This window comes from Taudactylus pleione, unplaced genomic scaffold (assembly GCF_031769625.1).
Source record: "Taudactylus pleione unplaced genomic scaffold, aTauple2 ptg000032l, whole genome shotgun sequence".
In the NCBI taxonomy this organism is placed as follows: Eukaryota; Metazoa; Chordata; class Amphibia; order Anura; family Myobatrachidae; genus Taudactylus; species Taudactylus pleione.
Window position 1 is genome coordinate 33,398,920 of NW_028284434.1, and position 15,842 is coordinate 33,414,761.

At 45.2% G+C, this 15,842-nt stretch overlaps 1 protein-coding gene across 1 annotated transcript in view; it reads right to left on the reverse strand.

Annotated features, from left to right (window-relative positions):
* The window catches only part of BAIAP3 (BAI1 associated protein 3), a 417,423-nt gene that overhangs the window by 153,183 nt on the left and 248,398 nt on the right, over nucleotides 1-15,842 (reverse strand). The window contains exon 6 of the mRNA XM_088452009.1: nucleotides 12,101-12,160. Within this exon, the coding sequence (XP_088308135.1) occupies nucleotides 12,101-12,160 (60 nt within the window). The remainder of the gene's footprint in view (nucleotides 1-12,100; nucleotides 12,161-15,842) is intronic.

Genomic DNA, 15,842 nt, shown 5'->3' on the forward strand with positions numbered 1-15,842 from the left:
AGAACAAAATAGCATTTAATTGGTATTGTCGCATATTCCATTTTATGTATATAGTTTAGGACTGCTCTCCAAACTTTTCTACTTTAGGTCAGTGTCACCACATCTGTGTCAGAGACCCAATCTCTTTCTGGCTTTTGGAATAGCAATGTGATAACAAGATAATCACTATTTGATAAATGAGGCCCATAATTAGAGATTGGAAGACTTGTTTGTGTATTATAGTATTCTTCTTATTTCTGCATGTATGTTAACCTCTCAATTGCATTTTTTGTAAATATTTTCATCATAATCATCTTTTATTTATGATGCAGCACAAGGGTTCCATAGCGCCACACATAGGGGATAGACTGTACAGCAAGTTACACAAGCACAAAGGTGACCAAATAAGACAGTTACAGACAAATGTACTTGTATAAAGAGGTTGACGTGGGCTGGTATATGCTGGCATCTGCTATATCACCACTTCTACTGCTTAGAATGATGATAGAACTCTCAAATACCATTCACTTGCATTTTCCACATCAGCCCTTCTTAATTTCTACTGTGACCACTGCATCTTTACATAATCACATATTTACAACCATACAGATGACATAATCATGTAGAGAAACCAAAGAAGAGAGGGCCCTGCCCATAACAGTTTACATTCTAGAGAGTATATAAGTGGACACAGGTGGGAGTGGGCCCATGAATATAATAAGGTGTCACAATCTCAGATATTTGGATTAGACAGTAATACCGCTTTTATACCTAAATTCCGGGTCTGACTCGGAGGCTGGAACAGGGTCCCAAACCGGATCAGATCAGACCCGGAATTTAGCCGGCGCCGACCCAGGATATTCCCGATTCAGCGCCGTTCACACCGAAACCGGGGCTGCAGTGACTCGGCTCTTCCGGCGTGGAAGTAGACGCTTGGAGATGACGTAATCTCCATTCACCATTGAAGCCGCGGCGCACTCCAGGTCTTCGTGACCTGGATTGTGCTGTTCAGGGCCGCCAAGAGCCAAGGCGGGCCCCGGTAATAGGGGGCGTGGCCTAATCTCGGGAGGCGTGGCCACGCCCCTTGCCGAAAAAAATAAAAATAAAAAATATTTGTGCCGGGGAGGGGGGCGCTCTGAACCCCCTCAGCCTGGCACAAAGCCAGGGGGGCGTGATCAGTGTGATCGCTCCCCCGCCCAGGCATAGGAGACTGCTGTGGCTGCTGCTCAGCAGCCACGAGCTGTCTCCAACTGCAGCTCAGCACACGCTGTGTGCTGGGCTGCTGTGAGGGAGGTGGGGGCAGCGTCGGACCCGGGTCCCCGCCGGGCCCCTCAGGAAGCCCGGGCCCGGGTAATCTGTACCCGCTCCCCCCCCTCTCGGCGCCCCTGGCGCCGTTTGCACTGCAGGGTTTCATGGGTCATTCCCTGCAAGTTACCTGCATTGGATTGCTGGGTCACTCGATCTGGGAATCCAACCCTGTACCCTTTTACACCAAGGAGCTACCTGGGTTAACCCTGCAATAACCCGGGTTTTAGCTCTGTAAAAGGGGTGTAAATGATTAGTGCAGGCAGTGTCACAGTAAGCAGTCTTACAGACCTCACTAGTAACTACTGCAAATTGGTATGGGCTGGCTGCAGGAAGCCTGCATATCCCGGCTCTCTGACATTTCACAATGAGGCTGCATTCAACTATGCATTGTCCCCAATGTCTCATCTCCATATCATATTATTAACGCATCTCATAAAAGTCCATCCTCCTCTATAAGAAAGACACTTGTTAGCAATTACTAAAGGTTACATTTTCCAACCACTGTGTTTTTACAGTCTTTTTTTTTTTTTTTAATAAAAATAAAAATAGATAAATTGGCATTTCTAAAATTCCATTGCTCTCAATGTGTCATCTCATCCCAGTCCAGTAATTGGTACGATGCACAACTATCAGCACCAGACTTTACTAAATGGAAGCATTTGCTGAGTTTGGCAAGACAGATGTGCAAACAAATTGTGACAATGTCACGGCAGAAGTGTAGCACCCTATTCATTTAATTTAAACACAACGTTTTTAGTACCTGTGAGGCAATGCTAAGTAATTGTTTATTAATAATAAAGACTATGCCGGCAGCTCTGTGCAGTCACGGATGTAAGATAAAGGATAATAAGCTGTTAGTAGGGGGATCATAACTTGCTCAGCTGAATCTTTTAGGCTGTCTTTGATAATAAAATAATAAAGCATGTTACCCTACAAGAACACATACAAGACCTCTATAAGGAAAAATAATTAAACATAAATATTCTGCCCTGTAGGACCATTGCTATAGCTGAAATGAACATACAATGGATTGCTTTCATTTGTGCTATAAGTAAACTCCTACCATGAACTACTTGACCCGTACAAGTGTTTACCAACCTTGGTTAGTCTAATGTCCTTACCACAGCTATAGATTCGCCTCTTCAAAAAGAAAAAAATATAACTGAAAGGCACTTATGAATGCGTCTCCTCCCCCAATATGCTTATTTACTCTCTGTACCTGGCAATCTTAACCTTAAAACCTCTAAAGAGCTCATGTGTGCGTGATACATACCTCTAAATATGTTGTGTTATTATTTTCCATTTCAGCCCATTGTAGATTGAGATGAAAACCGGTCCACAAACTCTGAACTACATTGTTATTAATACTCTAGGTTGTTGTTGTTGTTGTTTTGTGTATTTTTTTATAATGGTACAGTAATTAATCTTTGTATGATATCTGCTAAAATACAGTGGATTCTGTAATTAGTTTTCTGTTTAATGTTCTTCTGCATAAACACATTTTTACCTTTCCTGCCTTACCAGTGATCATAATGAAACACTGTGCTTAATTGTAAATAACATAAAGGGTGGAATTTACTATACTGAAAAATGCAGTCAAACCTCCGAAAATGCAGTTTTAGGATGTTTGAGCGCAATTACCGTATGTGCAGGGCCGGCCGGCCCGTTACGCCGACTACGCATGTGCGTAGGGCGCCAGCCAGCAGAGGGCGCTCAATCCCCAGCGCGGCCAAACTCATACCCTCCTCCCGCCGCTACACTCCTTACCCACCCGTCCCCCCTCCCCCCCGCGCCACACTCCTACCTGTCCACCACCCCCCTCTGCGCCACACTCCTTCCCGTGGCCGCCGCAGGGAGTCTCCATTTCCCGGGCGCCCGCTGAGATTTTATCAGCGGGCGCCCGGCTCCCCACAGCGGCAGCCGGAGCTCACTCCTGAGCTCCGGCTAGGCTTCCCCCACGGGCACTATGTGAGAGACGTCATGACGTCTCTCCCATAGTAACGAGGGGCGGTGGATGGCAGCGAACGCAGGATCGGGGCTTAAGGTAAGTAAACTAATTTTTTTTTTGTGTGTTTTTCGCGGCTCTATTACTGGGGGCACTACTAAAGGGGCTACTGGGGGCACTACTACAGGGGCTACAGGGGTCACTACTACAGGGGCTACAGGGGGCACTACTACAGGGGCTACTGGGGGCACTACTACAGGGGGCACTATTACAGGGGCTACTGGGGGCACTACTACAAAAGGTACAGGGGGCACTATTACAGGGGCTACTGGGGGCACTACTACAATGGCTACAGGGGACACTATTACAGGGGCTACTAGGGGCACTACTACAGGGGCTACAGGGGGCACTATTACAGGGGCTACTGGAGGCACTTCTACTGGGGGTACTACTACAGGGGCTACCAGGGGCACTACTACAGGGGCTACTGGGGGCACTTCTACAGGGGCTACTGGGTGTACTACTGCAGGGGCTACTGGGGGCACTACTACAGGGGCTACTGGGGGCACTTCTACAGGGGCTACTGGGCTTACTACTACAGGGGCTACTGGGGGCACTTCTACAGGGGCTACTGGGGGCACTACTACAAGGACTACTGGGGGCACTACTACAAGGACTACTGGGGGCACTACTACAGGGGCTACTGGGGCACTTCTACAGGGGCTACTGGAGGCACTACTACAAGGACTACTGGGGGCACTACTACAGGGGCTACAGGGGGCACTATTACAGGGGCTACTGGGGGCACTTCTGCTGGGGGTACTACTACAGGGGCTACCAGGGGCACTACTACAGGGGCTACTGGGGGCACTTCTACAGGGGCTACTGGGTGTACTACTGCAGGGGCTACTGGGGGCACTACTACAGGGGCTACTGGGGGCACTTCTACAGGGGCTACTGGGCTTACTACTACAGGGGTTACTGGGGGCACTTCTACAGGGGCTACTGGGGGCACTACTACAAGGACTACTGGGGGCACTACTACAGGGGCTACTGGGGCACTTCTACAGGGGCTACTGGGGGCACTACTACAAGGACTACTGGGGGCACTACTACAGGGGCTACTGGGGCACTACTACAGGGGCTACTGGGGGCACTACTATGGGGGCTACTGGGGCACTTCTACTGGGGGCACTACTATAGGGGCTACTGGGGGCACTACTACAGGGGCTAATGGAGGCACTTCTACAGGGGCTACTGGGGGCACTACTACAGGGGGCATTACTACTGAGGCCACTACTAATGGGGGCATTACAGAAGGGGCACCACTACTGACGGCACTGCAGAAGGGGTACCACTGCTGTGGGCATTATGTATAAGTGCCACTACTGCTGTAGGCATTGTACAAGCGTCACTACTACTGTGGGCATTGTATTAGGGGCACTACTACTGTGGGCATTGTGTATAAGGGGCACTACTACTGTGGGAATTGTGTATAAGGGGAACTAATGTTGGCATTGTGTAAAAGGGGCACTACTGTGTGTCAGAACATAAATAAGGGACACTACTATGTGGTGTAATGTGAATCAGGGCCAATGTGCAGTGTAATGTGAATAAGATCGTGCTATTGTGTGATGTAGTTTGAATTGGGAATACTATTGTGTGACCACGCCCATTTCTTTTGAGACCTTTCCTTTAGCATGCCTTCCAAACATCCCTATTTTGGCGACAAAGTGTTCGAGATGGGGGGTAAATGGTGAATAGATGATATGTGCATGCAATTGGCATCTATTCACTGGAGAAAGGGACTGGGAGCATCCACAGCAGCTCCAAGAGCACTGGGCATGTACCCAGCATGATTGGTGCTCGTGATTATGGGTTTTCCCATGAGACCACACCCCTTTCCTTTGTCGGGTGCACGGACCTTCAGAGTGTGCAAATTCAGCCAGGGGGCGCCAAAATGTATCTTCGCTTACCAAAAATATTAGGCTCAGGCCGGCCCTGCGTATGTGCACCGAAACTCCAGAAAGTGTTGCCTAAAAGAAGCCTATGGACTTCTTATCTGAGATTTCTCCAAAAGGGTTCCAATAGGATCCCTGTTGGATCCCTCTCTTATCAAAGAGGGATCCTGCGCAAAAGAACTCCCGGGTCATAAACCTGGAAGTCTCCACACCGCAAAGGACAGCTCCTTCACTTAAATGTAAGAGGGTGGTACAATAAACAAGGTAAAGCCCTCTCATTGTGTTAATGTATTCAACTCATAGATATACGTATAATCAATAGTATGGCCTTGGTACAGATTATTTTTCCATATAGTCCCCATTCTAGTCTAAGCATTTGTTCCAATGGTACATCAAGGCATCTATCCCAGTATAGAAGAAATCTATATCAAGCACCTGAAGCCAGGACATGATGGGCAGCTGAACTTCACCGTTGGTTGCAATCGCCTTCAACCCAGTTGCTTCTTCAAAGGTCCAAAGAGATAGCAATTACTTGGTGCCAGGTCAGGGATTTAACACTGTAATAACTCACATGTGCGGTTGGCTAAGTGTGGCCTGGTGTTATCATGCAGAAATACGATGCCTGTTCGCAACAACCCTGGTCACGATCGATGAATGGCCCCCTGCAACTAGCTCAGTGTGTCACAACAGCGGGCAGCCAGTGGCGAAACTAGGGCAGGGCGAGCGGGGAGCGTGCCCTGGGCGCCGTGGGACCGGTGCCGGTGTCAGCCCATCCTAGTTACCCAGTGTAGTGCGGTCAGCACTACACATTTACACAGGACCGGCGCTAGGCTTCCCAGCGCCGGTCCTGTGCTGTACAGCCAAGCCCCTTCCCTCCCCCTGAGCGTGTGCCCAATAGCGCCAGGCGTAGGGTGGGAGGAGGGCTCAGGCTGTGCATTCTAAGACACACATCGGTGACGATGTGTGTGTTAAACAGCAGCCAATGAGAGTCAAACAGACTCTCATTGACTGCTGCAGCGCCCATTGCAAGAGACGAGCTGGAGCTCACTCATGAGCTCCGCCTTCCGACCCTGCAGTGGGTAATGGGAGAGACGTCATGACATCTCTCCCATAATGTAGAGCGCACCAGCCCAGGAGGGCTGACGTGCGGAAGTCTGCGGCGGCAGGAGCCGGAGCATGAGCATGAGCGTGGATGCAGGTAAGTTTTATTTTAATTTTATTTTTTTGCTGTGTATTTGGGGGGGGGCACCTCTACTGGGGGCACTAATCGGAGGGACTACTAATGGGGCACTAATCGGGGGGACTACTACTGGGGGCACTAATCGGGGGGACTACTACTGGGGGCATTAATCGGGGGGGACTACTACTGGGGGCAGAATTTGGGGGGACTTCTACTGGTGGCACCACTGGGGGGAACCTCTACTGGGGGCACTAATTGGGGGGACTACTACTGGAGGCATCACTGAGGGGACCTCTATTGGGGGCAATAATCAGGGGGACTACTACTGGGGGCACTCCATCAGGGACCACTACTGGGGGCACTATATAAAGGGCACTGCATAGGGGGGGCTACTACTGGGGGCACTATATAAAGGGCACTTCATAGGGGGAGACTACTACTGGGGACAGTATATAAAGGACACTGCATAGGGGGGACTTCTGCTGGGGGCACTATATAAAGGGTACTGCATAGGGGGGCTACTACTTGGGGCACTATATAAAGGGCACTGCATAGGGGGACCACTACTGGGGGCACTGCATGGGGGGGACTGCTACTGGAGGCACTATATAAGGGGACTGCTACTGGAGGTACTATATAAGGGGCACTGCATAAGGGCGTCTACTACTGGGGGCACTTTATAAGGCGGCTTACTACTGGAGGCACTGCACTGGGGGCACTAAATAGGGAGGAACACTACAAGGGGCATTGGATTGTGGGGACCACTACTGGGGGGCTGCATAAAGGGGATTACTACTGGGGGCACTGTATAAGGGGCACAACTGGGGGCCTGGATAAGGGGGACCACTACTTGGGGAACTGTATAAGGGGAATTAATGGGGAGCTGCATAAGGGGGACCTATACTGGGGGTACTGTAAAAAGGGCACTACTGTGGGCCTGCATAAAAGGGACCACTGCTGTGGCACTGCATAGGGCGGACTGTATAAGGAGCACTACAGAGGTTAAGGTGCATATGGAAAGGATGTTAAGAGTGACGAGAAAGGGGTATATGTGTCCTGTTGACACGCCCCATTTTTAAGTGACCCCGCCCATTTTTTTGCCGTGCGCGCCTTTGGCGAGCGCATACAGGGGGGGCTTCATTTTAAAATTTGCCTTGGGCTCCAATTACCCTAGTTACGCCACTGCAGACAGCATACACAATATCTCCTTTGGTAAGGACATATACAAGTAACATGTCATTGTGGTCCTAAAACACAGTTGCCATGACCTTCTTTGCTGATGTTTTGAATTTCTTTGAAGGTGGGGACGATGCATGTTTCCATGTCATGGATGCTTGTTTTGTCTCCAGTGTCACCTGATGCACCCAAGTTCATCGCTTGTAACAATACGCTGCAGGAACTGCTCTCCCTCCTCATAGTACCGGATCAAGTGCACAAGAGACGATCCCATCCTATCGGTTTTGTGAACTTCTGTGAGTTGCTTCAATACCCAGCGCGAACACATTTTTCCTGTACCCCAGTTGCTCAAGAACAATGTTAGGGTTAGGTGCAGCCCTTCAGAAGATCAGAGTATTGTCAATGCGTCATATGCCCATCACCTCATTGAAGGATAAATATATGCCTCTACCTGTGATGTGCGACTATCCACCATTCTGACAAGTCACATTCCTTTTCAAAATGGGACTGTCCAACTAAAATCAGGACAAAGTTACCTACTTTTTCTATCTGTGCTCCAGGAAATCCAGGAAGGTCAAGGTGGGTGAAATGGGGGTGTGTTGTCACTAATTGCGGCATTACTGTACATCGAAGAGGCCATGAGGACACAACTCACAGCACATTGCATCATTATGGCATCTCCCCGTCTCATAACTGGAGAAATGGGCGGGATGCGGGAGGGTTCTCTACTCTTTGGGGTCTGTCTGAAGTTCAGAGTGTGTAGGCCAGTATGAATGCTTTATGTTTACTTGTGTTGAAGTTAATAATGTGAACATTAGTAAATTCACAAATCATTATCACATGCGTTATTCTTAGATACAATGGGGCAGATGAACTAAGGCTTGGAGAGAGATAAAGTGGAGAGAGATAAGTAGGGGGATCATAATTTGCTGCTCAGCTGAATCTATTAGGCTGTCTTTGATAATAAAATAAATAAAAGTATGTTACCCTACAAGAACACATACAAGACCTCTATAAGGAAAAATAATTAAACATAAATATTCTGCCCTGTAGGACCATTGCTATAGCTGAAGTGAACATACAATGGATTGCTTTCATTTGTGCTATAAGTAAACTCCTACCATGAACTACTTGACCCATACAAGTGTTTACCAACCTTGGTTAGTCTAATGTCCTTACCACAGCTATAGATTTTCCTCTTCAAAAAGAAAAAAAATATATAACTGAAAGGCACTTATGAATGCTTTCTCCACCCCAATAGGCTTATTTACTCTCTGTACCTGACAATCTTAACCTTAAAACCTCTAAAGAGCTCATGTGTGCGTGATACATACCTCTAAATATGTTGTGTTATTATTATCCATTTCAGCCCATTGTAGATTGAGACAAAAACCGGTCCACAAACTCTGAACTACATTGTTATTAATACTCTAGGTTGTTGTTGTTGTTGTTTTGTGTATTTTTTATACTGGTACAGTAATTAATCTTTGTATGATATCTGCTAAAATACAGTGGATTCTGTAATAACTTTTCTGTTTAACGTTCTTCTGCATAAACACATTTTTACCTTTCCTGCCTTTCCTGTGATCATAATGAAACACTGTGCTTAATTGTAAATAACATAAAGAAGCGGACCTCACATAGGGAGGGAGGCACTATACTGAAAAATTCAGTCAAACCTCCGAAAATGAAGTTTTAGGATGGTTGACCGCAATTACCGTATGTGCACCTAGCTCCGGAAAGCGTTGCCTAAAAGAAGCCTATGGACTTCTTATCTGAGATTTATCCAAAAGGGATACAATTGGATCCCTCTCTTATCAAAGAGGGATCCTGCGCAAAAGAACTCCCGGGTCATAAACCCGGAAGTCTCCACACCACAAAGGACAGCTCCTTCACTCAAATGTAAGAGGGTGGTACAATAAACAAGGTAAAGCCCTCTCATTGTGTTAATTCATTCAACTCATACATATACGTATAATTAATAGTATGGCCTTGGTACAGATTATTTTTCCCTATAGTCCCCATACTTGTCTAAGCATTTGTTCCAACGGTACATCAAGGCATCTATCCCGGAATAGAATAAATCAGTGTCAAGCACTTAAAGCCAGGACATGACGGGTAGCTGAACTTCATGTTGGTTGCAAATCGCCTTCCACCCAATTGCTTCTTCAATGGTCCAAAGAGATAGCAATCACTCGGTGCCAGGTCAGGGCTGTAGGTAGGATGGTCCAGTACCTCCCAACGTTAACGCCATAACAACTGACGTGGGTGGTTGGCTAAGAGTGGATTGGCGTTATCATGCAGCAATACGAGGCCTGTTCGTGGCAACCCTGGTCATTATCGATGAATGGCTCCCTGTAACCAGCTCAGTGTGTCACAACAGCGGACAGCATTCACAATATCTCCCTTGGTGAGGAAATATACAAGTAACATGTCACATGTCATTGTGGTCCTAAAACACAGTCACAATGACCTTCTTTGCTGGTGTTTTGAAATTCTTTGAAGGTGGGGAGTGGGGACGCTGCGTGTTTCCATGTCATGGATTCTTGCTTTGTCTCCAGTGTCGAATGATGAACCTAAGTTCATCGCTTGTAACAATACGCTGCAGGAACTGCACTCCCTCCTCATGGTACCGCATCAAGTGCACGAGAGACGATCCCATCCTATTGGTTTTGTGAACTTCTGTGAGTTGCTTCGATACCCAGCATGATCACTTTTTCCTGTACCCCAGTTGCTCAAGAACAATATTGTGCACAGCACCCACTGAAATGTTCAGTTCATCAGCAATATCACTAACTCAAATGTGTCTATCCTCTCCTGAATCAGACCTTCAATGTGGCACAAATTGTCATCTGCAGTGGACGTGCTTGGTCGGCCGGATTGCTGCTCATCTTGAACGTCTGTCCTGCCATTATCAAAGGCTGTGCACAAATCCCAAACCTGTTTCCGTGACATGATGTTGGCAATGAATTGCAACTGCTGATATGCCCTTTAGACACAGAAATCTGGTCACACTAAGCACCTCAAATTTAGACAACCTACAACTGATGTTTGGACAGTATGCCTGATATGAGGCGCAGTCTAATGGCCATGAGTGGAAGCAGGGGTCTACCTTCTCTGGCCTGGCGGGAAATTTGAATGAGAGAACATTACACACATGAGAGGTCTTGTTGCCTTACTTATTAAACCACCCTCTGCATTCGACCAGTGGTGGGATGCATCACATACAAAATGCAATGCTGGTCGCATTCCGCCCCCAGTATGACATGCTGAGAATACACTTAAAATCATATATATATATATAAAATTCATTGGTCTGTTTATTTGTTTTTTTGTTTGTCTATCTGTCTGGTTATGTGTTCGGACACCCCTGCAATGACTGGGATGAAACCAATGTGAGGTAGGCCAGTTGAAACCTGGCCAGGTTTTATGGGGGTTAGGGTCCCGGTGGGACCTCCTGTTGGTGTATGCTGGGCAGAACTTGGACCCGGGGAGCCTGTTATGAGCCTTCCACTGGATAGATTTGGACAAAAACATCACAGAGTGGTAACATTGGATCCCACCTGCGCACCCCAGCTCTTACCTGCTCAGCTAATAGATTTGTTAGTTATAGATTGTAACACATGATTAAATGCTTCCTGATATGTTATTACACATACTGTAGGCTGCTCTTTATGGATTAGATATATTATTTCAGTTTAGTACTGATATTAAGGGTTAGGTGCAGCCCTTCAGAAGATCAGAGTATTGTCAATGCTTCATATGCCCATCACCTCATTGAAGGATAAATATATGCCTCTACCTGTGATATGCGACTATCCACCACTCTGACAAGTCACATACCTTTTCAAATTGGGACTGTCCAACTAAAATCAGGACAAAGTTACCTACTTTTTCTATCTGTGCTCCAGGAAATCCAGGAAGGTCAAGGTGGGAGAAATGGGAGTGTGGTGTTGTTAATTGCGGCATTACATCACAGAGGCCATAAGGACACAACTCACAGCACACTGCATCATTATGGCGTCTCCCCGCCTCATAACTGGAGAAATGGGCGGGATGCGGGAGGGTGCTCTACTCTTTGGGGTCTGTCTGACGTTCAGAGTGTGTAGGCCAGTATGAATGCTTTACGGTTTACTTGTGTTGAAGTGAATAATGAGAACATTAGTAAATTCACAAATCATTATCAAATGCGTTATTTTTAAATACAATGGGGCAGATGAACTAAGCCTTGGTGAGATATAAAGTGGAGAGAGATAAAATACCAACCAATCAGATCCTGTCATTTTTGAAACACAGCCTGTAAAGTGACAGGAGCTGATTGCTTGGTACTTTATCTCTCCCCAAGCTTTGATAAATCTCCCCCTTAATTACTTTCATTGCTAAAACATATTGAAGGTGGAACACATCTTGATTTGTGGAACAACTAATAATATACAAACAATTTATTTCATGCCTATTGTTTTTCCAGCATTTTTTTCATCATACTTTAAGGATTGTAATATTTATTTACCACATATAACAGCGGTAATCTCAGTTAAGCTGTCACGTTACCTTTGACTCTTTGACACGCATCAGAATGGACCCATGATCACTCTCGCTCATTCCAAAAACCTGTCAAAATAAAATATGTATTTTCCAGTTTGTATCAGAGTAACAGAAATATAAATAACTAAAAAAAAGTACAAAACCAGGAGATAGAGGTTTGGGTGTAATTATCCAGCGCACCTCAGTGTAAGATGCCATTTGTTTCCACCAACTCAGTAGCAACCGCTCAGCAAATGCAGAATTACATTTTCAGGGCCAATTGCCTTTGTCTCTTGTCTGCTTTATATCACAGCCCAATGTTGTGCTATGTCTGCCTGCGGGAGCTCTGCTTAATGGCACAGATATGTAACAACCAGTGTAGCCCACATTGTTTCCTGAACTTAATCACACGTTCCTGCAGACTCTAGGGGGAAATTTACCAAAGTGTTGTTTAGTATGCACTTTGTGGATGTGGTGTTCTGTGCCTAACTGCAGGATTCTGCCGTTTTACCCCCTACATTATGTAACAGCCCAGCCTACTCAGCATTGGGCCGGGAAATTCACGGAGCTGGAGCTCAAAAACTTGATTGGAACCAAAAGATGACCAGCCTAATGCTGACATGCCCATGAGACTTATTGCTGGCTCGTCTGGCATAATCCAGTGTAATCCATAAGGAAGAAATAAAAGTATGTATTGCATGGACTGTTCCTGAAGAGTATACAATTCAAAATGAATTTCTCTCTGCTTATCTGGCTAATTAAATCTGGGTAGCCAATCAAAATATGTATTTTTCACTGCCCAGCCAATTACAGACTGTTTAATAAGCTCTTAATAAGAATGTGATGCAAACAGTTGGCATAGATGTTTTCACTAATTAGGTGATAGTGCTATCAATAGTTCAGAGTGCCTGTGAGAGAACTGTTGAGTGTACAGAACATTAGATCTCACTAGAATGGGACCTGATTGCTTTGCAAGGTTATTATAGATGCGCAGTGTTCAGGAACACACATTGATTACAAATCACATAAATAAAAATATTAAGCTTTATATTTTGTGTATTTTTATGATAGCTGGATATGCTTAGGAGTTGGATAAATAAAATGTTGACAAAGAACAATGGGCTGGATTTATTGTCAGAGCGATAAATATAGATTCGATCAGTATGTCTATCCATGCACATTTGACAAACAATATACAGTATGAAGTAAGACCATAAAGTAAGGTAATTTATACCTCTTTTCCACCAAAAACCCAGGTCTGACCTGGGTTATAAGACATGGTTCCAACCCAGGTCAGACACCGTTTACGCAGCACCATCGATCTGGGTTTTTCTCAGGTCAGCCCCGTTCACACTGAAACCAGATCTGCCCTGCTAAACTTGTGAGGTTATAAAAAGTGGGAGGTGACTGCTCCACAACCACCAATCAGCTCATTTTCGGCATGACCCAGGTCAGATAACCCGGCTTGCGCCATTTACACTGCACCATTAGCCGGGTCCGACGCTGGTAGCTACCTAGGTTGGATTGACGGGTCACTTGACCCGGGTTATTTTTCAGGGACCCTTTTACACTGAGTTGCGACCTGGGTAGACCCAGCAATAACCCAGGTTTTTGCTCTGGTGTAAAAGGGGTATTAGAGGCATGAAATAGCCATCATTATCAATGGCATTACATGCGGTATGCTTAGATAGTTATAACTCCTTTGTTCACGTCATGTGCATGTATAGATAAATAGGTTAGCGTGTAGACATGTACACCAGATCAGGCCATCTGCCAGGAATCAAACCCTTTACATTTTGATATAAACACCCTATATTAATTTCTATAACAGGTAAAATGGATAGGATGTAAAGGCTGGAGAAGAGAAACGCACAAACATCTTTCCATAGTGGATTCTGTCTTCTGCGCATAGTAAAAATAAAATTGATGTGGATTTTTTCAATGATTCAATCTGCTCTGTCTCTCCAGCTGTTCCATGTCTACTAATGAAACACATTAGCCCTGTAGCACATCAGACATACAGGAAGAGGATGGACAGCATTTTATTTAAGTGCACATTTTATAACATAGGTATATATATATATATGCCTAAAATACCTACAATTCAACCATCGTAAATATAATTAAATAGAAGCAGCTAGATAGCTGCTGGTTTTTAGAAGTGGAGATGTGGCTATAGAAACCAATCACATTCTAGCTATTATATTCTAGAAGGTGCTAGATAAATGTTTAGTAGAATCTGATTGGTTGCTATTGGCAACATCACCACTTATAAAAACCAGCACTTTTGTAAATGTACACCCAAATGTGCCCATGTAAACAATCCCTATACCATATTCATTAGTTTCACTGAAGCTGACCGTTACTATCATGAATAATGTTTAACTAGCTGTGTGATCATGGATACCATGTAAATGCTGGTATTAGTTTAAGACTTGCTGCTGGTAGATAGAAAAAGTCCTGCTAAGGGGGAGATTTAATAAAGCTTGGAGGGAGATAAAATTGGAGATAAATAGCACCAACCAATCAGCTCCTAACTGTCATTTTTCAAACAGCCTGTAAAATGACAGGAGCTGATTGGTTGGTGCTGTTTACCTCCAATTTTATCTCTCTCCAAGCTTTATTAATCTCCCACTAATTGCTAAAGAACAAAAAGAGAAAAATAACCAGCGCTTCTCCATTTTCATATACATTCTTATACATTTTCCAGGACAATGAAAATCATTTTTATATTGATGATCTGTTTGAACAAATGTTTGCTTGTACGTCGTTACTTCTCTGTTACATTTGCATTGCCTCATCTCATTAGTGCAGCTGGTTATTTCTCTTTTTCTTTCAGGATGCAAGTAATCCTTAAGGACGACATGCAGCCACCAGGCTTCCTAATGACAATCGCTTAGAAAACAAATGTTTAAAGTGCACCAGTGTCTGCACAAAACAAGAGCTGCTATTTAGGGAATCAGTTCCTCATAGGCCTTTGCTCTAGGTGCGGCAAATAGCCCTGCTTGGTGCGCTATGGTCCTTGCAACTTAGTCACGCCAAGTGTTTTTTTTCCCTAGACATGTACATCTTATTTGCACGGCTAAAATTACAAGAAGCAACAACACTACATTGCTAGTGTACACTGGAGACTGGGCCTTGTACATCTGTGTGCGATGCAAATCTGTGTAACAAAGGCTCTGATACGAGGGGCCGCAGTTATTCCTCCCACCAGGTTCCGTTATGCTGAATCTGCGACTTTGTACATAGGTTGTACCAATTCCTTAGCGCCAAAAGTCACAACCTAGCGTCCCCGGTACACTCTGAGTGGCTTTGTATGTGGCTATGATGCGACTAAGATGCTATATTTAGGAAAAAGTATCCTGAGCTGTCCGTGGCAGAGCGTCTAAGTTGTGCCAAACATCTCGCACCAAATGGCAATAAGACGCTAAGGGGTCTATTTACTAAGCAGTGTTAGGAGACAGAGTGAAAAGTGATAAGAAAGTGATAAGGTGCCAGCCAATCAGATCCTAACTATCATCTCACAGGCTGTGTTTGAAAAATGACAGTTGGGAGCTGATTGGCTGGCACCTTATCACTTTTCACTCTGTCTCCTAACACTGCTTAGTAAATAGACCCCTAAGTGATTGAGGATACATCTGTACTTGAGGCGTTTTATAATAAAACAATAATATATTGCATAGTAGTTTCACAAGACTTAATGAAACAAGTATGTGACAATTGTTGCTGCATTTTAGTATTTATTGATTGACAGCTATTTATACAGCAC